The 26,055-nt window shown below is 43.0% G+C and overlaps 1 protein-coding gene across 4 annotated transcripts in view; it reads right to left on the bottom strand.

Moving 5' to 3' along the window:
* The window catches only part of MYPN (myopalladin), a 173,537-nt gene extending 156,006 nt beyond the window's left edge, over positions 1-17,531 (bottom strand). For 2 of the 4 annotated variants that reach the window (XM_063435062.1, XM_063435063.1), the window contains exons 1-2: positions 17,454-17,529; positions 16,091-16,171 (exon numbers count right to left, since the gene is read on the bottom strand). In XM_063435062.1, the coding sequence (XP_063291132.1) occupies positions 16,091-16,171; positions 17,454-17,456 (84 nt within the window). In that variant the 5' untranslated portion in view covers positions 17,457-17,529. Of the gene's footprint in view, positions 1-16,090; positions 16,173-17,453 lie in introns of those variants that run through there. The other 2 variants (XM_063435064.1, XM_063435066.1) reach the window with 2 other exon arrangements.
* Positions 17,532-26,055: the final 8,524 nt, after the last annotated feature.

Raw genomic sequence — 26,055 nt, 5'->3', positions numbered from 1 at the left:
ATTGGCTTTCTGTATCCTATAGGAGCCAATTCAAAATGCTAACCCATACCTATAAAGAACTGAACAATTCTAGCCCCTCTTATATCTCTTCACAGATCCATAGGTATGCCCCTTCTCGGTCTCTCCGCTCTGCTCGTGACCTTCTCCTGTCTGCTGCTCGCACCCGTACTGCCAATTCATGCTTGCAGGACTTCTCACGGGCGGCTCCCTTCCTATGGAATAGCCTGCCTACCGCCATCAGACTCTCCCCTATTCTTCAATCGTTTAAGAAGTGCCTTGAAAGTTAAAACCCATCTCTTTATGAAAGCTTATGGCCTCCCAGAGTAATCTCTACCTCACATACCTGTCTCTTGCTCTTTCCTAAAGGGCAGCACTTTACTCTCTCCTCCAGCTCTATTTCACTCCCACCTTATTTGATTGCTATTTCCTGTCCTAATGTGTTTTACACCCCACCTCCTATAGTCTGTAAGCTTTTTTGAGCAGGGTGATCTTATACCTATCGTTCCTGTCAGTTTTCTTGTAATTGTCCTATTTATAGTTAAATTCCCCCTCTCATAATATTGCAAAGCGCTAGGGAATCTGTTGGCGCTATATAAATGGCGATAATAATAATAATCATAATACACTAAAGTGAGAATTCAAAGTGAGTTTCAACATTAAGGCCAAAGTACCCGAAATAGAAGTATAACTTAGTTTGAGAATTTTTAATGTGCAGCTATTTTGACTTTAAATTTGAAATTCACTTTGAACTCTCATTTTAATGAATAAGCCCTGTATCTGAGTTAAAGGGACACTAAGGGACAGCTCATTGGAGTGGTCGGGTGCAGTGTCCCAGGTCCCTTAACCCGACAGTGGTAATTATTGCAGTTTTTAATAAACTGCAACAATTACCTGCTATTGTTAACGCCACCTCTAGAGGCTGTCTACTAGACATCGGCACTTTTGTTGGGTCTCCGCTCAGACCTCAATATGGTTTTAGCTCATCTTGTGCCATTTTAAAAAGAACTAGGGCAATTTACATATCAGAGTGATTGCCCTAAAAGAACAGTCCAGATCCGGAATGCAGGCCGGCTCTCTCTGCATGACAGATACAGCAACCCCAGACAACCGTTTCAGCCTTGTTATGCATCATCAGTGAGGAACAGCCAATACCCCTCCAGGCACCGGGAGCAAGGGGTCCACATTTGGATTACAAACTGAGATGGTAAACTGTTAACAAGCAAAAGGCAGACATCTCTATCTGTAGTGGAAGTATTCCTGATTTAGACAACTCAAAGGTACCATTAAAACTTGTACTAATTCTATCCCCTTTTCACAATCCCACTACTTCAAGCAAACATTATTCAATAACCACATGAGTTAAACCACTGACTCCCCTATCCCCTCGTTTGGAAGACAACCTAATCCCCCCACCTACGTAGACCTGATTCAAGAAGTGGAGGAAATTTGATCCTTAGAAGAACTGATACAGATTACCAAAATAACATCCTAGATGGATGTAAACATACCTGGTTATACTGGATTTTCATCACCACAGATGTTTTAGATGTCTATGGCCTCATACATATGATATTGAATGCCAATAGCTCTTCTGTCCTTTTTGTTTCTTACAACCCCTATTCCATATTCTTTCCGGTCCCCTGGCCCTGGCCCTTTTCTCCCATCTATGATCCCTATATATCTGTAGTCTGCACTTTATGTTTGGACATTAGGCCAGCTAAATACTATGTCCATTTTCTAATATTTCTGCGTACATTTGAATTAAATTGTTTTTTTCTTACCTTTTTAAGAGGTAAGTGGGTTACTTTAACCACCACAACCACTTCTGCTTTTAGAAGTGGTCATGGTGGCAGTAGTCTGTTTGTGCAGTGTTTCTGCTTGAAATTAACATCCAGAGATATTTAGATTAAAAAATGTAAAAATTAGATTTGGTGACAGATGTAAAAAGTGTCTTCCTTGCAGGCAGCGTGTGTTTGGTCCCTTTCTGCGCTCCCTGCCCCTTCGCACTTTCTTCAAGATTTACTTTTCTTCTTCTTCATTTAAAGCCTTCCTTTTGTCCATCCACCTCGGTCCAGAGCACATGCATGTATTCTCTAGGAGAAGCATTTGATTGGACCACGAGCGGGCAGCAATGGCGTTGATGGGGAAACATTTCAAGAAGCTTTATCCAGCGATGGATTTCAGGTAAGATGGTAGTTTATTGGCAGGTTTAGAATGAATGAATTGTGAATAATGCCCTTGGTACTGTAAACTATATAAAAACTTTTTATACAAAGGGACTAAAGACTGGACTATGCTTCCTATTCTGTGCTGCACTTGCAACATTGTGCTCGTTCAATAAAGAGATTGAGAGATCCCTTGCTTTGCCTAAGTGGAACATGAAAGTACCTAGTTCCCCGGTTTAAACTTTTAATTCAAACCTCTGTGCCAACAGCTAAACTAAGCTGGAATTGCTATGCAGTAAGCAAGCAGAGCAACCCCTTGCTCTGCTAAGAGAATCCAGCTCATTACAGCAGTGCCGTGTCATTCAATGTGAAGATTCTAGTAGTTGCCTACAGTCACCTCCCCTGTATTTGACTGGCAAAGGCCACTTGTCATATTAAAGTCTAGCAGCTGCACATTCTTACTATGTTGCTTTATGCATGCAGATTAATATTTCTGGATGATGGAGTCATTCAGTGATCTTCCTGAAAGAAAATGCTTTCTCCAACTCTGAACCTTTACACAATCATGAAATATAACACAAAATCATACCTCCCAAGTGTCCCTATTTAGGGGGGTAGTCCAAATCCCCCTGTCCCTCTTTTCAATCATAATGTCCCTCTTTTCTAGAAGCTCTATACTGCTGGTGTGTCTGAGTGTATAACAGAGTAACAATACTCCCAACAATGGGAGTGTTTAGAAATTAATATGTGCAAATATGATACCCTTATATTGTTTAAATTAGATTTGTTACATGCATTTTTATGGTAAGTCACCAGAAATGTCTCAAAACAGCCCCACCCCTGGCCATACCCCTAAAATTGAAGTGGTCCATTTGAAATGTTGGAGGATATGCAAAAAATATAAAAGAAAACCCAAGCAGTAAGAGCAAGTGAAATACAAACAGATAGGGGGCGCTCCAAATAGTGAAAGGCAAAAAATACTTATACACACTGGTTCTTCAGTTCATATGTACACCACCTAAATATCAGAGATAATAGCACATAGCATAATACTGTATGGTGGAAAACTGATTAAAAACAGTGTATCGATTGCCAACTCACAATCTGCAGAGCCACGTATAGTAGGCTCTGACTATAATCGCTTGCTCTGTTAGCTCAGGAAATACACCTCCGCTTTCGATGTCCAGAACTCAACTGATCCCAGGAGTCAGCAAAGACAAATAATCGGTAGGTCCAAAGTATTTCAGAATGCTAAAAATAGCTATTTATTTAAAAAGTATTATAAAATAAACAATAAAAAGATCTATTGTATACAGAAGTAAACACTAACGCGTTTCGACCCGATGGTCTTTTTCAAAGTGTATTGTCCAACTGTCCGGACGTCCTTTAAATATCCTTTCCAGATCGTCATCTTTGGCGCCAACCAGATTTTCCCGCCAATCGTTCATTCAATATCTCCGTTTCGTCTCCATTTCCGGCTCTCAGTGATGACGTCTTTCCGTTTCCTGTTGCATACGGCGCTTTTCTTTGGCATCCGCCGGTGGCATTATGGTCTTTATCGCCATCTTTGAATGTCCACACATTGGGCAACACTCAGTTTTATTCACTCGTTAATATTGCAACAAAGTCCCGAAATATAAGAGTGTTTAGTCAATAATCATTATTGTACCACATATACAGTAACATAACAGGCTCATCCTGTATATCCCAATATTCTAACACAGAAATTCTATCATAATAAAAAACTATGTATAAAATTATCAAATAAAATTGACTATAATACCAATCATCAGAAGAGGCTTTAGGAATCATAGTGTTTCGCTGCATTTTTTGGAGCACCACGATAAAAATCCAAAAGGGTTAAAATTTTATGCAATACAAAATATTACACGTCATTGGAGAGGAGGGGATATTGATGCAGCCCTCAGCTTATGTGAAATGGGCTGGATCTTTAATTTAGACACCTTAGCACCGAAAGGGCTAAACTGCGACTTTGAAATGAGTGCATTAATATAAGAGATGAAGATAATGAATTAAGATATCTATGATAATAACATTCTCCCCTTTTTTTCTTCTTTTTTCCTTTTGTGATTAGAGTGAGAGTATATATATTTCTCATATATCCCATACATATTTGACGTTTTAATAATGATTGGTATTATAGTCAATTTTATTTGATAATTTTATACATAGTTTTTTATTATGATAGAATTTCTGTGTTAGAATATTGGGATATACAGGATGAGCCTGTTATGTTACTGTATATGTGGTACAATAATGATTATTGACTAAACACTCTTATATTTCGGGACTTTGTTGCAATATTAACGAGTGAATAAAACTGAGTGTTGCCCAATGTGTGGACATTCAAAGATGGCGATAAAGACCATAATGCCACCGGCGGATGCCAAAGAAAAGCGCCGTATGCAACAGGAAACGGAAAGACGTCATCACTGAGAGCCGGAAATGGAGACGAAACGGAGATATTGAATGAACGATTGGCGGGAAAATCTGGTTGGCGCCAAAGATGACGATCTGGAAAGGATATTTAAAGGACGTCCGGACAGTTGGACAATACACTTTGAAAAAGACCATCGGGTCGAAACGCGTTAGTGTTTACTTCTGTATACCATAGATCTTTTTATTGTTTATTTTATAATACTTTTTAAATAAATAGCTATTTTTAGCATTCTGAAATACTTTGGACCTACCGATTATTTGTCTTTGCTGACTCCTGGGATCAGTTGAGTTCTGGACATCGAAAGCGGAGGTGTATTTCCTGAGCTAACAGAGCAAGCGATTATAGTCAGAGCCTACTATACGTGGCTCTGCAGATTGTGAGTTGGCAATCGATACACTGTTTTTAATCAGTTTTCCACCATACAGTATTATGCTATGTGCTATTATCTCTGATATTTAGGTGGTGTACATATGAACTGAAGAACCAGTGTGTATAAGTATTTTTTGCCTTTCACTATTTGGAGCGCCCCCTATCTGTTTGTATTTCATATTCTAAATCGTGTTTTTTAAGTGGTTTTTAAACACTGGGGAAGCTGCACCTATTTAGAGAGCAACTAAAAACATCTCACCTCACTTGCACCTTGTGTGTTAAGGTTTCTTTTACACTTGTATAGTAAGAGCAAGTGCATCTAATAATTTTAAACAAAAAAATAAAAATATAAATACGGAACACACATTCGCATTGTAGTGTTCATGTTTGCCCTACATTTACGATCATCTGACTCTTTCAGCCAATGAGCTAGCCCTGCACTACGGGGCATAGCTCAGGAGACCTTCTGGCTCACTGTCATAAGTAGTAGTGGTGAGGAGCCGCACTCAGTGGACCACAGGTAAAAGTCGAACTATTCTAAGATGGTTGATGGGGAGGCACCAGGGCACTTCTTGCACCATAAACACTACAGTATGCTCAAGTGGTTATGGTGCTTGGATTATTTATTTAAAATGCAAAAGGTGAGACACTTAAAAAAAAAAAAAACTAGTACGAAACATGTGGCGAAACCAACCTCGCCACTGGGCATTGGAGAAACCTGTTTGCCCGCCTCCTACCTGCTGACTATGGCCCCTGGGTTATTTGGGGCATATTGTATTTTATGGTGCGACTGCTGGCCCTTTAAGCCCAGTGAATTGTATTTTATTGTACTGCTGCTGGCCCTTTAAGAACTGTCTGGGGACATATTGAGACTTTGGGTAAAAATACCCTTTAAGACTATGGCCCCTGAAAACGTATGGACTTTTATTCGGTGTGTATGGCCCTTTAAGAACCGTCTGGGGACATCTTATAACTGTGGTGAACAATGCTCCTTTAAGACTATGTCCCCAGACCTGTAAAATAACTTGTTCCTGGCTTTCCCCCACTTGGTTCAGTAAATAGGGCTTACTGAACAAGTACCACACAGGCGGACCACCCAGAAGTTAAAGTGTGCAGGCAATTTACCTCCCAGGCTGTGAGGTTACTGCAGGTTAATTGCCGACCGCTGGGTGGCCTCAGTTCGTGCAAACGAACATGTGGCAGCGGCCATCTTTGTTCATTCAGATGCGGTCAGCGGTGTATGCTAAAGATTCTGTGGAACTGAAATCGGCTACACATTTTACCGAACACCGCTGACCCTTACCTTCTCCTACACTTCGTTTTTCAGCTCCGTTCGAAATGGGACTTAGTCGTTTTTTCGCATGAAATTGACCGACCGCACAGCCCAAATCTATGGAACTGTTTTGGGCAGGAAATTGTGCTTGCGGTCGGTCATAAAGGGACCTCCAGCTAACTTTTGATCCACTGGAGGGATTTGACTGATTTTTGGAAGGGTTTATGTTTAAAGTGTGCTGATTCCAAATATGTAATTGTTCTGAAGATTAGATGTATGGTTTTAAAGTTATAGCACATGTATAAAAACTGTATTTTCCCTGGCTGTAATAATTATGTTAACTGGTTATCTGAGGGGAGGGAACCTGTGGGTTGTAACCATTATGCTATTGGTGGTTTTGTCCCTCCCTGTGGGCGGTCCTGTATTCTCAACACTTGTAATAAAAGCCAGGCTGGATGAGCCAGTCCAGGGTTCCTGTTTAACCCTCAAAGTGAAGTGTCGTCTCATTATTGGGGGAGGATTTATTGTATGCTGTTCCAGTTTGACTGCTAGGAGTGCAAACCTATTCGTATGGTTCCTATTCAACTGTCTACAGCATTCAGAGGCTTGAGAGGATTCATATGCTTCTCAGATTCGGTGATTGTGGTGTCTGCCAGAGTGCTTGGAGTCCTCAGGAAGCGCTAGGAGCATCCATTAACGGAGGTACCCAATCGGGGTGCCGGGCGATCCGTTACAAAACATAACAGATCTTGGACAGTGAGCAAACCGGTCCACGTTTCAGAAATAATATTATTCTATCTTTATAAAATACAAATTTCCAGGGGGGTGACAGTTCTGCTTTAAGGGAGAGGTCTGTGAATCATGCACCATATCGTGATTAGTCTTGATGTAGTCCAGGAGCACAGTGCAGCAACTACATTTGATGCAGATTGTACAACTACACCTGTCATATGTTCCATGTTAACTGTGCCTTTAAAAGACTCTAGGATATACACAATGGTATCTAACTGCTCACCACCAAAGCCTAGGTGCACTATTAATGTGTCATACACCAATAACTCAACGTAAAGCTTTGGTTTCATCTTTCCACAGGTTCATCCTTGTTGTGCCCTAAAGCATTACTTCACGACTGGTCTATCTCTTCAGTTTGATCTACTAATGGACAGATCCCTTGGATGTTAAATCAAGAGGTTTATTTACCTGGATTTTGACTTTTGCGTTTTCTCTACATTTGTACTGACCCTCGGAAATCGAACGCTAGACATCTCACTTGGATATTGCTTATCAGAGAAGGCTAATTATAGTGTTCTGATGGACTTACTGACTTTGACATAGGACTCTGATATAGGACTGACCCCTTTGGCTTTTGTTTCAGGGATTCTGATTGCCAGATTAAGCACTTTGTTTTCTACTGTTATTTGGACTTATTTCCTCACTTCTCCATTCCACTCTGGATTATCATTACCTGGATAACAATTATCCTTATTGCCTTCATTATACTTATGGGCATCCTTCAACACCCTAACAACAAAAGGCTTTCTCTCCATCACACACTCTGTATTACTATTCACTTTGCAAGGGTGCCACCCTCACCACATTCAAAGTAACAATATCCCTTCCTTTAATTCAACGTGTGGGTATTCAGCTGAACCATTTTGGATCCTTTATTTCAGAGTTTTGTCTTGGAAAATAACTACCAATTCATCTCTCACCCTTTCTAAATTAAAGGGACACTTTGGTCAGCATAAACACGTAATCTAAATTAAGTTGTTATGGTGCCAGGTGTCCACAAGCTTAGTCTAATCTTAACGGGTTAAACCATTCTCAAACTTTTAACCCCAAAAGTTGCCTCCAGCACCTATCTTCAGGTGCCCCAGGTAGTATCTGCCTTTTGAATCTCAGTTACAGGAAGCATGGAGTGCCACAGGCCGTAGTGCCGCTGTTTGGCTTAGAGCACCAGCTGACCACTTTAACCGATCAGTAACTTCCCATTGATAAAAACAAAAAGGTACTTGGGGATCTGGAGATTGGTGCTGGAGGCATCTTTTGGGGTTAAACTGTTCGAGAACCCCTTAAGGTAAGAGCTTGCCCAGAACCTCCTCCATTTAGATGAAGTTTTTATCGTGACTGGAGAGTCCCTTTAAGGATCGCTAACCTGATTACCAACAGGTGATCATGTCGGTACTCTTAATACAGTGTTAGCAGTTATAATCGTTCTAACTTAAATTGCTGTATCTTATAACCTTTGTGTTCTGAGATCCATAAGTATAATCTCCAAAATCACAAACTACATAGTGCAGACTCTACAGAACAACTACTGCCTATCCTAAGACAGGGATTGCTGTAGGTCCCACCTACTTCTGTTACATATTTACAAAGGCTGAAAAAATACTTATGTCCTGAAACCACGGAGCAACGCAGGGAGGAGTGGGCCTTGACAGAGCCAGGAGTAGGCAGGTGAAGTTTAGGTCAAGGGGCTGACCTATGGTTGTGCAAGGGGTGGGGGTTAGAGGGGAAGTTAAATAGCGGCCATTTTAGGGTAAGTTCATTCTAATTTGAGCATTTCTTACCTGTAAATTGTTGCAGGTCGGCAGGGCTCTTCTTTTCTTCTTTTTCAGGTGCAGCATGGCTTCCTTGGAGGAAATCTTGTCGGGTGTGCGGTCGGTGGTGAAGGAGAAAGGTATGGCGTGGCTGCAGGAGCAGCTGGGGGTCCCGAGCACATCTGCTCCCCCCCATGCGGTGCCGGACCAGAGGCCGGAGAGGAGAGCAAGGCCGTACCAGCAGCTTAGTCCTGTAGCAGGCCCAGCAGCACGACGGAGGAGGAGCTCAGCGGGAGGCAGTGCACAGCGGCGTGAAGCGGCAGCCGAAAAGCAAGGAAGAGGAGCGGGTCGTCGGCCGGGGCCGCCGGCCAGGCGCAGCGCTGGGGCATTGAGGTCGCAGGCCAGGAGGAGGCCTCCCTTGAAGAGCGCCCCCTGCCGGATGGCGGCGGGCGGGCAGGCGAATAAGGCGGCCGGTGCCGGAGTGGAACAGGATGAGGGGGCTACAGCTGCAGGGTCCAGGAGCAGCCCAAGGCGTCCTGGTGAGTCGCCCCCTGGGGACAACACTGAGGAGCAGGGGGAGAGGTGCTGATAGCAACAGGACTGCGGTCTCCCAGGGCAGGGATGGGGACCAGGTCAGCGGGGCGCAGCAGGAGGCGGCTGGCGTTAGGAGCACGACGGAAGGCGCTGCTGATTTGAGGGACCAGAGGAGCATGGCCAGGAGCGTAGGAGGGATGGGAGACGGGAACAGCATCAGACTTACTGGGGACACGAGAGAAGGGAGGAGCGGCAGTCGGGAGCGGAGTGGAGGCAGGCGATCGGGTGTGAAGGCGGGGAGGAAGACGGACACAGCAGGCACCAGGCGGCGGGTGACTGGCTGGGAGGAAGGTGGCGCCCAGGACAGCAGTGAGCAGGAGGCCGTTAGGGGTCGCTCCCAGGAGCAGCGAGATAGGAGGAGCGCCAGCAGAAGGGATGATGGAGGACATCAGCGTGGAGGGGCGGAATGGCAGGACAGCAGGAAGGGATCTGAAGGCAGTGGGAGATACGGGGACAGTAGCCCAGCAGGGAGTCGGAGCAGTAGGAGAAGGTCCACTTCCAAAGACAGGTGGCTGAGGCACCGGCGCAGTGAGTCAGGGTCGTCAGAGAGGAGCTACGCTGCTCAAAGGAGAAGAAGAAGCGAGTTAGAGGGACGAACCATGCATGGGTGCGGGAGTGGGGATGACAGGTCTGACCGCAGGAATGAAGGGCGGGTGAGGCTGCATTCGAACAGACCACCCAGGCTGTATTCTCCTTGCAGGTCAATGAGTAGGACGCCCACCTGATCAACACACGAGCAGGAGTCGGCGTCCCCTGGTTCCTTCTGGGTCGGTTGATGCTGTGGAAAGGATGGCGCCCCCGCGGCCAGCAGCGGCCGGGGGCCCGAGCGGTGAGTCACCAACTGCACCACACTCAGGAAGTCTACTGGGGTGTTTAAGATCGCTGTCAGAGTCATGGTTGCGGGACGGGGGATCGCCAACACAGTTCGAGAAGGTGTGGGCTGCGGACGGCGGGCGGGAGGCGGGGGTGAAGGCCGCAGTGTCAGCAGCTACCAAAGGTGGGTGAGGGTGCCGCGGGAACGGGTCATGGTGCGACGGGAGGCGAGGGGGAGCACGTGGATCTATGCGGGGAAGTAACAGATGCAGCGCAGCAAAACGTGCATGTGTCTTTTGCGGGGCCGCTGGGGTGTCACTTAAAGGTGGAGGTTAAGGATAAAATATGGAAGGGGGAATTTGTGGAAATATTTTCCCTGCTTCCCCTGGAGGAGTTTTTAGACTTGAAAGTGGAGGATAAGAAGCATGCGAAAAAAGAGGAGGAGGAAAAGAGGCGGAGATATCGGAAGATACCCACGACTTTTGGGAACTGGTTGAGGGCTTTTTGTATCTTGGCGAGCGTGATCGTGGAAAAGTGCCCAGATCGCTGTTCGCAGCTCTTTTGTTATTTAGATGGGATAGGGGACGCATATCGGACCTACGGGGGCCTAGCGTGGTGGAAATATGACGAACAATTTTGTCAACGGTTAGCGGCAAATCCGTCCATGCGGTGGGACCAGATGGACCTGCCGTTGTGGATGAGGCTGATGATGGCGCAGAAGAGTGCCCCCTTTTTTGGAGCGGCCGGCACGGGCTCGGGTGGGACCGTGTCGGCCGGCCAGAAGAAGGGTTTCTGCTGGCTGTACAATGAGAGCCAATGCAAATGGGGTGCATCATGCAGATTCAAGCATGAGTGCTCCGGTTGCAGGGGTAATCATGGAGTCTCCAGATGCTTTAGGAAAGGTAAGCCGAACATGGGAGGGGGCGCACCAGCGCAACAGCCACTGCAACTGCAGCTGGGGGCGTCACCGGTGAAGGTAGGCGCGATGCTGTCTTGGTTAAAAATATACGATAACGAAGAGGTGGCGAGGTTCTTATGGCTAGGTTTTACAGAGGGTTTCAGGATTCCGTTTCAAGAAAGGGGTTCAGGTAAGTTAAAAATCTTCGGTCGGTGGGGGAACATCCAGGGGTGGAGAAAAAGTTATGCAAGGAAGTGCAATTGGGGAGGATGGCGGGACCATTCGCTTCCCCACCGTTAGTTGGTTTGCGAGTGTCTCCACTCAGAGTGGTCCCCAAGAAGGAGGTTGGTAAATTCCGTATGATACATAATTTATCGTACCCACAGGGGGCATCGGTTAATGATGATATCGACGAGGCCCTGTGTTCTGTTTCCTACACATCATTTGACAAGGCTGTGGAGTTAGTCAGGAAAGCAGGACAAGGGGCAATGATGGCAAAGTTGGATGTGGAAGCAGCATTCAGGCTGCTTCCCATACACCAGGATTGTCATCACTTATTGGGGTGCTATTTCGATGGGGGGTATTTCGTGGACTTGTGCTTGCCTATGGGATGCGCCATCTCATGTGCTTACTGCGAGAGGTTTAGCACCTTTTTGGAGTGGGTAGTACGGTGGGAGTCGACTCGGGGTGCGGTGGTGCACTACGATTTCTTATGCGTCGGCCCGCCGCGCACAGAGCGCTGTGGCCAACTATTGCAGATCTGCCAACTATTGCAGATCTTTCAGTGGGTGGCACACACGCTTGGGGGGCCGTTAGCAGAGGACAAAACAGTGGGGCCCACTACGTGCCTCAGCTTCCTAGGGTTGGGCTTGTTTACGGATGCATCGGGTAACGTCGGATTTGGGGTGTACCTAGCGGGTAAATGGTGCGCGGAGAGGTGGCCGGAGGCATGGAGAGCGAGACCCTTAATTAGGAACATGGCGTTTTTGGAATTTTTCCCGGTGGTCGTGGCGGTGGCATTATGGGGTCCTGAGCTAGCCAATAAGAGGGTGGTGTTCAATTCGGATAACATGGCGGTGGTACAGGCTATCAACGGGTTATCTGCTTCTTCGTGGCCGGTGGTACGGTTGTTAAGGCAATTGGTACTCTTATGCATGTCATTTAATATTGTGTTTCGCACTCGACATATTCCGGGGCTAACCAATGTAGTCGCTGATGCGCTGTCTTGCTTACAGTGGGAGCGTTTTCGAGAGGCGGCGCCGGAGGCGAAGGAAACCGGACAAGCCTGTCCAGCGGAGATGTGGGAGCTCGGGACGTCCTGCTTGGGGAATACATAAAGAAGTCTTTGGCACCTGGAACTTGGTTCTCCTATGTTAAGGTTTGGCAGGTTTGGGAAGCCACAATGCAGCAGGTAGGGGCGGAGGGCTCTGGGAACAATCGGCTGGACGTGCTGTTATGGATACTATGCCGCTTGTTCGCAAAGCAATCATCGCCGTCGATGGTGGATAGGCACTTGTCAGCGTTAGAATTTCTGTTCAAGTTCAATGGCTGGGTGGATATGACAAAGCATTTTATAGTGAGGCAAGTGGTTTGGGGATTCAAGAAGGGTAGGAAAACTAAGGATACGAGAAGGCCAGTCTCGTTCACGATATTGCAAGGGTTGATAGGCAAGCTACCTGAGATATGTTTTTCCATGTTCGAGGTGGCGTTATTTACGGTGGCTTTTTCTTGGGCCTTTTTTTGGGGAGTTTCGGATTGGAGAATTGCTTAGTGCCAACAAGAAAGGGGTTGGCGGGCTCCGGTTGGAAGATGTGACGGTTGGTGGGGACAGGGTGAAGATCCGACTGGTTCGCTCGAAGACGGATGTCTTCGGGAAAGGTTCCATGGTCACGTTGTTTGAATTACCGGGGTCTGGGTTATGTCCAGTGGCAAGTGGGGCTGGGTTTTTGGAAAACCGTCCGGAAGGGAGCGGATGTTTCTTTATACATGCCGACGGCACAGCGCTGTTGCGCTTCCAATTTGTGCGGGTTTTTCGTTTGGGCTTACAGAAGTTAGGTCTGGAGCCCATGCAGTTCGGAACACATTCATTCCGTATAGGCACAGCGACCGAAGCGGCACGCTTGGGTTTAGGTGATGAGCGGATTAGACGGATCGGGAGATGGGAATCTCTAAGGTTTCGCTCGTATGTGCGGCCGGATAGGCTGGTGTGAGGTGGTGGCCGATGGAGGGAGAGTTTGGGGGGGGTGTATATGCTGCTTCATCACTGTTATGTTTTTCTTTCAGGTCGGACGGTGTGGATAATTGGCCATTCGTATATCTATTGGGCACGGAGGAGGGCCGCAGTTCGAAGAAACGGACAACAGCTGGGCTTTCCTGTGGATCGGGTGGCGTTATCCTGGTTTGTTATCGGGGGTTTGATTGGCAGCACATTAGTACGGCACTGTTTCAAAAGGTAGCGGAGGAGGCTTTACCAAATGTGGTGGTAGTTCACGGGGGGGGGGGGGGGAAACGACTTAGGTTTGGTCCCCCAACGTGAACTGATTAAACGTATGAAGCAGGATGTTGACAGACTGAGGGGGCTTATCCCTGGCGGGAAAGTGGTGTGGTCGGAGATGGTACCTCGGTTGTGCTGGAGATATGCCAGGGATTCGAAGGCGGTTTCTCGATGTCGGGGTAAGGTGAACAGGACCATGGCGGTGTTTATTCGTAGGTTAGGAGGAGTGGTGGTGCGGCATCGGGAATTGGAGGAAAGATTACCCGGTTATTTTCGAGCTGATGGGGTGCACTTGTCGGATGTAGGGTGTGACCTTTTTAATTTGGGTTTGCAAGACGGGATAGCGCAAGCCCTGTTTTTGTGTGGTGGGGGTCGCACATGTCCTTAAGGGGTCAAGGCAAGTGCTGTGGCGGAAAAGGTCTTGGTTAAACAGGAAGTTTGGTGGGTTAAGAAATTGGTAGGCCAAGGTCTAGACTGGAGTAGGCCGGAAGTTAAAAGTGTGGAGGTAGGTTCGAGCCCATCGGTGGCTACGAACCAAGGGGTGTAGGGGTGTGTAGGTACACCCCTGCAGTTAGACAAATAGAGGTGGGGCCTCTTGGTAGGCCGTTGAGTTACGTGTTATGTATTATTGGTTATGTTAATGTTTGTTTTTGGTAGGGTCATTGTCGGGGGTATGGTACAGGAGAGAGCATAACGAAAGGAGTACTGTTGACAATGACCCTAAATTGTTAATTTATTTTTTGATATTAATTAATAAAGCTGTGGACTTTATACTCCAACAGAACTTTTGGTGTCTGCGTGTTATTAAAGTTATGGTTGGCACATGCCGAATAACGACTGTGCAATAATGTCAAGCAAGTTTAGAATTTTTCACATCTGTTTTTTTGCTGTTGATCCAAAAGAAGGCAAAAACCAAGTCTGAAGCAGTATCCAATTTTGCAACAAACTAGGAAGAAATTCCTTCTCAAACTCATCTGTTGGGGTTATATAAATAAAAACAAGTATACATATATATCAAACCTAGAAACTAGTTATAGTAGTATAAATCCAAATTCACCATTCCCTGTTATTATTTGGACAATTCTCCAAACACAGTCAGTCACCATTGCATATTGCCACTGTTTTGGAACTGAAAAATTTACAGACAGTTGCCCAAATTATGGAATGGCAAACAAATATGGGAGCATGGAGGCCTCCATCTTTTTTGTATGTCTCTGCAGATATTCTTGCTCATTTGAATAAATTCCAAGTAACAATGTAATGTCTTTCCTCATCGCAAATAAAATACATTGTACATCCATTCAGATGATGCCAGGCAATGCAATGTTTTGTTATCGTAATTGTTGTAATTTTTATACAAGTGGGCATGTCGAAATGTAAACCATACTCTAGTATACGTATATAAAAGTTGTTCTGCACAAGCCATGTCTATAATTTCTTAAAAATGATTCTTTCTAAAGGGGCTCTAGGTCGTGCATATTATTCTTCCACTGGAGAGTGCAAGGCAAGTCAACACAATTGTTTTCTACACAGATTCATTCTTTAAGTCATCCACAGATGAGAAAACCTGTTCAAAGCTTGTCGTTGTTATTGAATATGCATTCTCTTTTTCATAAAAATAATTTAATATTATATTAATATGTATTCATGTGATATGGGAATATGCATTCTCTTTTTCATAAAAATAATTTAATATTATATTAATATGTATTCATGTAATATGGTGTTAATTTGTGAATTTCCATAGAAAATAAAATATTTGTGCTAAAAGGGAACAACAAGATTCTTTACAAAACACCAAATTCAACTGAAGGATAACGGATGGTACTGCAGGACTGTTGGTGATCAAAAAGGAGCATATGCCCTTCTGTAACTATTTACAGAATTGTCATTTTTTTCTTGATGAAGTTAGTGAAGCAAAGTGAAGGCTTGTACCAACTAGTTCTTCCTGCTTCTTGTACCACCTAGTTCCTTAGTTATGTTTCACCCACAAGTGCTCAGGAGTTCAGCAGAGTGGTCAGGTGCATCCTTGCTGACAAGTCAAAAAGGTGCGTAACCCAGAAGTGCAAGTTGAAGATGACGTTATTTACCAACTCAATAGACATAACATCATCATGGGGTTGCTTGAGCTGTTCTGAGCTTATTTTTTTTGCGTTTTTTTTCTGCAGAAAAGCTTTCTCCTGTAGCAAAATGCTTTGGAATAATGCATTTAACAATATGGAATACACATAAGTAATATTGTAAAATAGTCAATAAATCTTATTTTCTTGGAAGATCTTCAACTGTGAACATTTCTGGGTTATGCATACCGGGCAAACAATTGCCTCAATGTCTGGGTCAATATGATAAATGTGTCCCTCAGTCAGAAAATAAACATATAGATCATATTGAGCCTGTGAACACAGCACACTTTTAATGCCATCACAAAAAAAGTTATTTGAGGTCAAGCATAAGGAACATTCTAGGGCATAAAAATAACTCACCATTTTATTAGGTGATAAGGAATCACCTAGCATGAACTCATAGAAATATACAGGATCGTACTCAGAGTTAAACAGATCAATCTACAGGAAAAAGGAAAATGGAGAATCCCTAATCAATCCTTGGGAACCGAAGTAAAACATCACGTTTTGTTAAATCATTCTGAAAAACTACAATGAAAAACTTAAAATAACTGATCCCTAAACACGACGAACGGACTTGGACAGATGGGGTTGTTTGAAGAAGGACAATCAGTAACAGAGAGAGACAGCTGTCACATTGGAGATACTATTTATAAATGTGTAGCTGCTTCAAAACTGGAGGAAATATTTCCCAAATATAATAAGGAAAGAACTTAATAGTTAATAAATTTAAAAAATATCAGGGACAAAAAAAATAATCACAAGTATTAGAAGTATTCAAAGAAAACATAACTATCAATGTGATCTGCATTTAATTTCATTCTGCTAATCATACCATTAGTATCACAAATCTGTATTACGTATTCAATCTTGTTTTATTGAATGTACTATATGGGATATCATATTTTTAGCACTGCGATCTGCATCATTTAAAGAAAAGCATTTAAAAAAAAATGATATTTTATTGAAATTAAAACAATGCTAGGTTTATATAATAACAAACTCGGTTTTAATGTTTTTTCTCTGTTCTGTGTGAATCAGACTCAGAGATGTACATTTCTATCAAACATTTGTCATTGGCCACACATACCATAAGGCTTATCGACTAAACCGGTTATTGTGAAGAATTAATAATGGAATTATAAATTAAATGTTCAAAAAAAAGAAAAAAAACTTTTAAAATAGTTTGGTTATTTTCCCTTGATTTAAAAATTCTCTGCACTTCCCTGTTTATTGAAAAAAACAAAAACAAAACCCTGTATTTAATTAGGAAGCAGGAACTTCACTGCTCCTAAACCAGATGGATTACTTACTCAATGGATTACTTTAAAAAAAAAAAAAAAAACTAGAAGGTATCACATGATTCTAATATTATTTTTAGATTTGAAATAACTCACATGCAAAACATTATCAAAACCGCATTACATTAGATATTACAAAGAGACCCGAAGAGGGTTATTTACTAAAGTGAATTTAAAATTTAACATTTTACGTTAAAAGTAGATGAACTGGTAAAATTCTCTAAGTTTGTTTTCGGTTTGGCTACTTTCGGCAAATTTGAAATTCACTTTGAATTAATTTAGAATTTTTAGTTTAGAGAATAACCCTGAACATGTTTGTTCACCTTGACATTTCTACTGTAAATAGCAGACTGTTTATATATAATATTTATATATGAAATATTTAATCTGATAGCAAATTGCAAACAAAAATGATAACTTACCATTCAACTTTTAGATGGTCATCCAGCATCTGAACTTCCTCTCTGTTTCATGGTCCTTGGATTACGTGCCTTCCTCTGTCAGGGAAGTAATGGTTGCTTTCTTTTTTTGCCTTTTTAGCAAGCTAATTATAGTTACCCTTCTCAGCCTGCGATGGAAAAAAAACATAATGTCATGCCAAGATTTGAAGAGTCCACACCACGTGTCGCTCCTGTTTACATTGCCTGTATATCGAGGTTTACAAAAAAATAGAGACAATTCTCCTGAATGCAAAACCAGTGTAAAACAAAAATAGTAAATATGTTTATGAGATGAGAAATTACTTTTAATGTTGGTATATTTACATTTTTTAATGGTGTCGTAGTCAAAAAGAGCTATAGTGACACTGTGTCGGGGCTGATTATCTGAGACCGTAAGGACTGCTCACAGTCAGTAAAGCAGGTTTGTGGGTGTACACCACATCCTATGCTGGTGCTATGGGTGTGAGCAACACAGCAATTCATCAATCTCCCATATATGTATGAAGGAACAATGCAAGTGTATGTGGAATCCTGCCATAATGGCTGGGCAAGTTCCTGTTACAATACCGATCAGTTTTGTGGGATGTCCAAAGGAAAGTAGTTGACGCCATAATGCCACAGGGTGCTCCTGATTTATATCATTTACTAAGTCCACCACTAGGCCCCTTATCGTCTTAGGATTTTTGCATCAATGCACACGCATGCTCTGGTGTTGACAGACTGACGCTAGACGATAAGATCACTGGCTTTGCCTATACCTGATATTTGGTGTAATACTTGATTTTGTCAAAACATTGTTTTCATTACAGGGTTAACACATTCTTGACACTTGGCACAGTGCAGCGATTTGCCATACATGCTCAATAGCTTTCTAATGCTTCCCTATATGGAAGCAATGGATTGGCTGAGATCATCAACACTGAGGATCTCATCCGAGTGGGTGGGCCTGCAGTGGAAAGACCAGTGCCCCTAAATATAAGGTAAGTAATGCTCTTTTTTAATTCTTGCAGGGGGAGGGGGAGGGGAATACAGTAGTACTCTATCTTTTCCCCCACATGCCTGTGTTTGTGTGTGCTTGTGTGTATCTGAGTGTACCAATCTGTGTCTTAGTGTGCTTGCGTACACCTGTGTGTGTGTCTGTGCCTGGGCTCAAGGATTAGGGTTTTTGGCCCTAGCAATGCCCCTGCCTAACCATACAGCTTCCTATCCCAATCACATAATATATATTCCAGTGGTGAACTCCTGACAATACTCGAATATTATGGTGCTTCAGTACCAGAAGACCAGCAAACTGAAAACCTGATCTAACCTTTCTCAAGTACCACTTTTGTTTTAATATAGGATATAGTTCGGTACCCCAGAATATGGGGTACAAACTGTTTGCATGCCTCCGTGTACCCATCTGTGTCTCAGTGAGCTTGGGTAAGCCTGTCTGTGTGTGCCTGTTTTGTACATTTGTGTGAGCACTTGTCTGTGTGTGCCTGTCTGTCTCTAAGTGTGATTGTGTATCTGTGTGTATCAATCTGCTTATTTGTGCCTGTTTGTGCCTTAGTGTGCTTATGTGTACCTGTGTGTTAGTGTGGTTGTATGACCCTATCTGTGTCTGTGTGCGCCTGTGCCTATCTGTGCATTTGTCTGTATGTGCCTGTCTGTGTGTAGGTGTCTGTGGATTAGTGTGCTTGTGTGAGCCTGTCTGTGTGTGCCTGACTGTATCTAGGTGTGTACCTGTTGGTGTCTGTCTGTGCTTGCCTTTGTCTACCTTTCTGTCCCTGTGTATGCCTGTCTCTGTATATGTGTGTTGGTTGCTGTTTGTGTGTTTTGTGATGAGTGCAATGAGTGAAGGAATATCCCCATCATTTTCGGCTCCTTTAGTTTATTTTGTTCGTATTTATAGTCATATAGTTCATTTTGTTCGGTTCCCGAACCGAGACCACCCTGGAAACCAATTAGAACATGGAATGTTATGTATCTGTACAAAAACCGCAAAGGAAATTATTAATAGAATGCTCCACTGGGTGGCCACCATTTCGTACATTCGAACGCACGTGGCTGAAACAATGGATGGCGGCCAACTTGTTTTTCAACCGCTGTCAGCCGTGTATCTTGGGCGCAGGAGAGTTCCTCCAGCCTGGAGGCCTTAGTGGCTACCGCGTCTATGGCCGTTTTGTAGTGGGCCATGTCGGCCGAGTTAAGATTCCTTAACTCGCTCAGCATGAATAGCACACTAGTTTTAAAGAACTAGTGTGCATTGTATTACCTAAGCACCCTGATCGTCCCATGCCCCTATGCCTTGTGCCTTTCCAAACTACCTACTCAACCCAGAGTCTCTTCCAGATGATGGGCTCAGCCAATAAATGCCATTCAATTTCATGAACAAAATTAATACTGCTAAATGGTATTAGCAATTTGATGAGTGGGGCTGGGCCAAGAGTGCATTGGAGATCACAGGTTTTGGTCAGATTACTCAAAAATGGTTTTACCCAGAATTGTAAAATAGGGCCAGCGAACAACACACTAAAACAACTGCAACAGAGTGTCTGTTGCTTAGATTGCCCTTAAATCAGAAAACTAAGTAGAATTCTTCAACTAGTTAGACAGGTTGACAGCTTACAATTCAAAATCTCACCTACCATCTCCAGGTTCACTCAAATAATATAAAACATTTGCATATATCATATAAATCCACTAAGTTTACCGCAATCTATATCTTATAGCATATTGAAAACATAAACAAAATAGTTCCTTTTATATCTAAATTAAGACACATGATATTGACTAAGAAATGTCTGCATGTGCAATGACAATCGCCTTGCATGTTTTATGACAACTTTAATAAAAAGATCTCAGCAAGTAGGTTTTAATGACATAGTATCAGTATCTGGGCTAGCAATCCGAGAGGTTTACGCCACCTGTCTATATTGCAGTAACATTTTTGCAATGCATTTTTTCTGATTAAACATAAAGAAGTGAAGTGATCTGCAGCCCAGTCAGCACACCAAAATAATATAACACACAGTAATTATTATTATGCATAGTGAGAATTCCAGGACTATTAACTGTTTCATTGCATGATCGGGAATACAACTTTGGACTGTTGCCAGGAGACCAGGATGCTGAGACAGGGTGGTAAAAGTTGAGGATGCCTTATCATATTTCCCCCTTAAAAAAAATACTTCTGAAAAACCCATAGTGCAAAAAGCATGCATAAGCAGGACAAGCCCGGCAGAATGTGTTTATCATAACTGCCTCCTTTTAAAGGGAGGGTAACATGATGAGCCTTCCCTGTAGAAATTTAAGTAGCATTGCACAATTGTAACATTGCATAGATTCAATAAAGGAAGTGAGTGTCTGCACTGTTTTACTGCGCCACCTGCTGGCAGTAACTGCATTATGACATTCCTAAGCCTATCTGTTAAGTACTGCCATTATTTAGAAAGCTGATACTCTGTATTAATATAGACTGGAATTTTGTAGCAATATAAGCAGAGTAGGCAACATTACCGCAGTTGCAGGCTGAATTACCATCATGCTTAGCCAACTAGCCTTAAAATGTTGGGCGCATGATCCACGTTGATGCCCACGGCACCTAACATGCCAGTTATTTCACAGCCTTTTTACTTAGTAGGGGAAAAGTGACGGTGTCATATTGAAATCCTCCTGGGGACCACCAGCGCACAACAAAAAGAGAGGGCATGACCATGTTCACCACTGAGATAAACCGAGAGGCTTAGTTTCAGTCTTCATCTGTACCAGCATGTGCTTGCATTTTCTGTTAACAGGTGCAAGCATCTGATATGCCCAGCTCACGGCAAAATGATGCCCCATCAATCTGACTAAACAGAAAACCATCTGAACTGGATAGAAAAGGTTAACAAAACTGGGTATCGGATGACAATACGCTGAGGTCATGACAACATGTGTTTCTGCCTGTCAATGGTGGAGTCTCCATTTTCCATATTTTTTTTCTGTTATTATTACTTCTATAATATAAATGGTAGGCGACTCTTGGTCTTATGTCTATACGTTATAATGCACAAAGCAATTGCCCAATGTCAAATGGTTTTGAATGAAATATCCAGATCTGGGACTTGATGCCTCAAGTGGACAGTCTGGTACAAAGCCACAAAGGAAAACTGGGTTTTTAGCTTGGTTTGAATCCCCAAACTGGTGAGATGCTGAGCCTGCTCTGCAATCTTTCCTGGTTAACTATAGCCCTCTGCTGTGTTTAATGATTATGCACGGTTTGAAAGTGCGTTACATTTAGAAAGGCAAACATTACTCTATTGTTAAAATGATTATTGATGCTGATGTTTTGTTGATTGCTGTGAAAATAACTTGCACCTCTTCTTTGCTAATTTAATTGGGACATTGCTGGGGAATCTTTAGCCCAGTATCTTTACTGTTGGTGAAAGGTTGACACGATACTAATGTTATTTTTTACATCAGACAGTTGATTTTCACAACAGTCATTTGATATAAATGGCACTAGGGGACACTAAGTTACCCCCTGTTTATTTAATTAATGCCCCCCACCCACCACTCATGATTGCTGGCTCAGAGGGACACTAGGATGTCCCCCTACGTTTTTATTTAACAAAGCCCGCACCCACTGGCTTAGTAACAGTGGATATATCATTGTCCACCCCCTGACATATTGGCCAAGTAACCTGCCCGGGATGGTTAAGTGTCCCCAAGCCTCTAGTCACCCCACTCCCCCCAATTAAATAAGCCTTGACCTTTTGGTTTGCCTACCATTTACATACACTCTGTATTCCTGACCTCAGCTTGTCCTGTACTTTCCTTTTTATACCTAAAACCGGCTGTTCTAAGGTCCGGTAACACGCCTTATTTTATTTTTACTTAAGTTCTGAGTGTTGGGCATTTAGTGTATCCTGAGACTTTTATTATCTCTCCTTGTCTTGTTATATTTATATCTAGACGTATGAAGAGTAATTGCATTTAATGATCACCTTGTATCTCGTTCACCATTAAAAGTTATATTTTATTGTATATAACTTAGGCAGTGTTCCTTCTCTCTTTTTGCTTGCAATAATATTTACTTAGGGTTAACCCCTTCACTGCCTTTATACTTATTTCTATACCAGGCTTTCACCTTGTTAAAGTATCCTGAGACTATACTCAATGAAATGTCTTTAAAGTAGACTCATGCCTTCTTCTTCTTCTAAGAAGAAAACACAAGCAGGCATACAATGCGTCCTATAACAAGCTACAAAAGACAGCTTAATCATGACAACATGGTGAATGTCTTGTTGTGTCTTCAGATAATTTAGCTTTTTGTATTTATTAATGTCACACTACCAACGTGTACCACTTTAGGACCTACATCATGTACCCTCCTCTCTATTATCCAATATTATTCAATAAATTTGTGGGCTTCTTTTTTTTTTTTTTTCAAACGTGACATGACCATTATTCAGTTGATGAACTAACTAGAACTGGCATATCTGTTAAAAAAAAAAAAAAAAAATAGCCATTCTGACCGAGGTTGGTGATAAAATTGTTAAATGAAAGTTGTCAAAATGCTATCATTAAGCAAAATATCTAGAAGTCCATGTAATGTATAAAACAAACATGCCACCTTTATTTTATTCCGTACGGTTAGATAAAATCATAATGATGAGATCACCACACCAAACAGCACCCCACTACAGTGTATAGCCAAAAATAGAGAAGACAGCAAGATACTGACGTCTATGCAAAAAACTTTCTCAAAACATCTATACTGCGTTCACAAGGATGTGCCATTTATTTGCATTTAGATAGTGCCATAATTTCCCATTTATTTACACACTAAGAAAAATATCCAAGGAGGTCTACTTTTTTACAAACCTATGATTACATGTAGCATTTCTGGATTGGACAACCGAAAAGTTCCAAGTGTTTAGCTTTAGAATTACCTCCTTGCAAATTTTCACTATGACTTCCTTATGCGGCATTTCCATAAACAGGACTAATAAACAGATCTATACTGTGGAATCTTTCTTTAGCTTCTCTATTTGTGTAGATGTTTATAAGCAAAACTGTGAAAATGTATTTATGTATGGGTGTACTTACAGACAGGGGCGTATTAGCCGCAGGGCAAACAAGGCATTTGCCTTGGGCGGCATTTTCCAGGGGGCGGCAAAAAAAGCCGCCCCCAAACGCCCAGGGCAAATGCCTTGTTAGCCTTGCGGCTAACAGACATGCCGGCGGGCTGCTGGGCGGGCGGGCGGTCTGCTGGGCAGTGCTGGCGGGCGGGCGGCGAGGGAGCACTTCCTCTGAGCTGTCTGCTCAGCTCCCTCGCGCGCCGCAGAGTGAGGCTGGGAGCCGGAATATGACGTCATATTCCGGCTCCGCCTCCCAGCCTCACTGTGCGGCGCGCGAGGAAGCTGAGCAGACAGCTCAGAGGAAGTGCTCCCTCGCCGGCCGCCCGCCCGTCAGTGTCATGCCTTAACTATGGTATCCTCTTACTTCCTGGTTCCACGGAGCTTAGCCACACCTCTTTATGACACGGTCTCCCTATTTAATCCGACCGCACCAGCTGATCGACGCTGGATTATTGAACTACGTTCCGTACTCACGAACCGGCTACAACATCGTTGTGAAAGCCCTCTGTTACCGGACCGGACTGGAAGACTTCAAGTTCCCTTCACCTCTCCTCATCCACGACTAAAGCTGAACTCTCTCCATTCAGGATAACCGCCTCTGAGGAGATCTCGGGAACCAGTGTTCTATGTGCCGGAAGCTAAGTAAAACCTCTGTGATAAGCGTTGCATCTCAAAGCTGTTATTTCCTGTCTCCAAAGTCCTTCGATAAAACAAACCCGTTACAGCTAACTTCAACTCATACTTTATCTCAGTTAGCTGCATCTGTCTTGCTTCAGTTAAAGTCTATGGAACAGCTATTGTAACTTCTTATCACCTAATTCATTAATACTACTAAGAGACTCTGATTCAGTGTCTGCTAATTACTACCGTTTACTACTTAAAGCTACAGTGCCTGTAATTGTGGACTTCAGTTATCGTTTACTACTTAAAGCTACAGTGCCTATAATTGTGGACTTCAGTTATCGTTTACTACTTAAAGCTACAGTGCCTATAATTGTGGACTTCAGTTATCGTTTACTACTTAAAGCTACAGTGCCTATAATTGTGGACTTCAGTTATCGTTTATTACTTAAAGCTACAGTGCCTATAATTGTGGACTTCAGTTATCGTTTATTACTTAAAGCTACAGTACCTGTAAATTGGAATTAAAGTCAATACCATTTACTTTTTATAATAAATATTCAAACTATAAGAAATCTGCAGTTGTGTTCCTTCATAACAAATGTTTAGACGTGACAGAATAATCCAGCCATTGTAATGGATCCAGCAGATTTCGATTCTACGATAACTACGCTGAATCAAAGAGTTGATACACTAGCCCAAGGTGTGCAAGACCTGCAAGTTACTAACGAAAGAATTCTCACTTATGTCAGAGATCTACAAACTCATACTCCTCATACTATTCTGCACTCGGCTAGTGATCCTGCTGTATGTAACCCTGAAAAGTTCTCCGGAGATCGTTCTAAATACAGGGAGTTCCTCAACTCTTGCAAACTATTAATTGCTTTGAAACCTAGATCTTATCCTACAGAAAGAACTAAAGTTTGTTCGGTTATTTCCTTTCTAAGAGGTGAACCTATGTCATGGGCCCATTCCTTTCTGGAAAACGATGACCCCATCTTAGACTCACTGGATGAATTTTTTGAAGCCATGTCTCTTCTCTATGAAGATCCTAACAAACAATACTGCTGATTTAACAATTAGAACCTTGCTACAAAACCATAGACCCGTTGAAGATTATATTGCTGAATTTAAAAGATGGGCAGCAGAAACGCAATGGAATGACATCGCATTGCGCAACCAGTTTCGAATTGGCTTATCTGAAGCTGTTAAAGATGAACTATCCAGAATAGAACTCCCTACTACTTTGAATGCTCTGATTCATCTATCGATCAGCATTGACAGAAGGCTTAGAGAAAGAAAGACCGAAAAGGCTCTCTCAACTTCAACTGGGAAAAAATCATTTCATCCTCCAAAGCCTCCTGACAACCCATCCGAACCAATCGAACCTATGGAAATAGGGATAATAAGAAGTCCCCTCACTCCTGAAGAGAAAAATCGAAGACGTATATTAAACCTCTGCATGTATTGTGCCTCTCAAGTTCATTTAGTCTCTGATTGTCCTTCATTGAAACGGATAAAAGGCAGTAGGCAGTCTCATGCTGTAACGAGTATATACCCCTACACGCAGGATCCAGCCTAACAGAAGACAGTACAGAGGAGAGATGCGTCTACCGGACCTTAGAGTGGCCGGACTCGACGTAATAGGATAAGACAGAGTCAGGAACGATCCGAGGTCAAGGGCACAAAGAGACAGCGTAAACGAAAACTAGCCGGGGACTGGTACACAGGAATCAGCAAGCCGGCAAACAGTACAGAATAGGATAAAGCGAAAACGAAGTCAGAATACAAAGCCAAGGTCAAATACGGAGAAACACAACTGAACACAACAAGCACTAAAGGGAACTGTAGCAGAA

The sequence above is a fragment of the Pelobates fuscus genome, chromosome 10 (genome assembly GCF_036172605.1).
Source record: "Pelobates fuscus isolate aPelFus1 chromosome 10, aPelFus1.pri, whole genome shotgun sequence".
NCBI lineage: Eukaryota > Metazoa > Chordata > Amphibia > Anura > Pelobatidae > Pelobates > Pelobates fuscus.
This window is presented reverse-complemented; position numbering and strand designations above follow the sequence as displayed.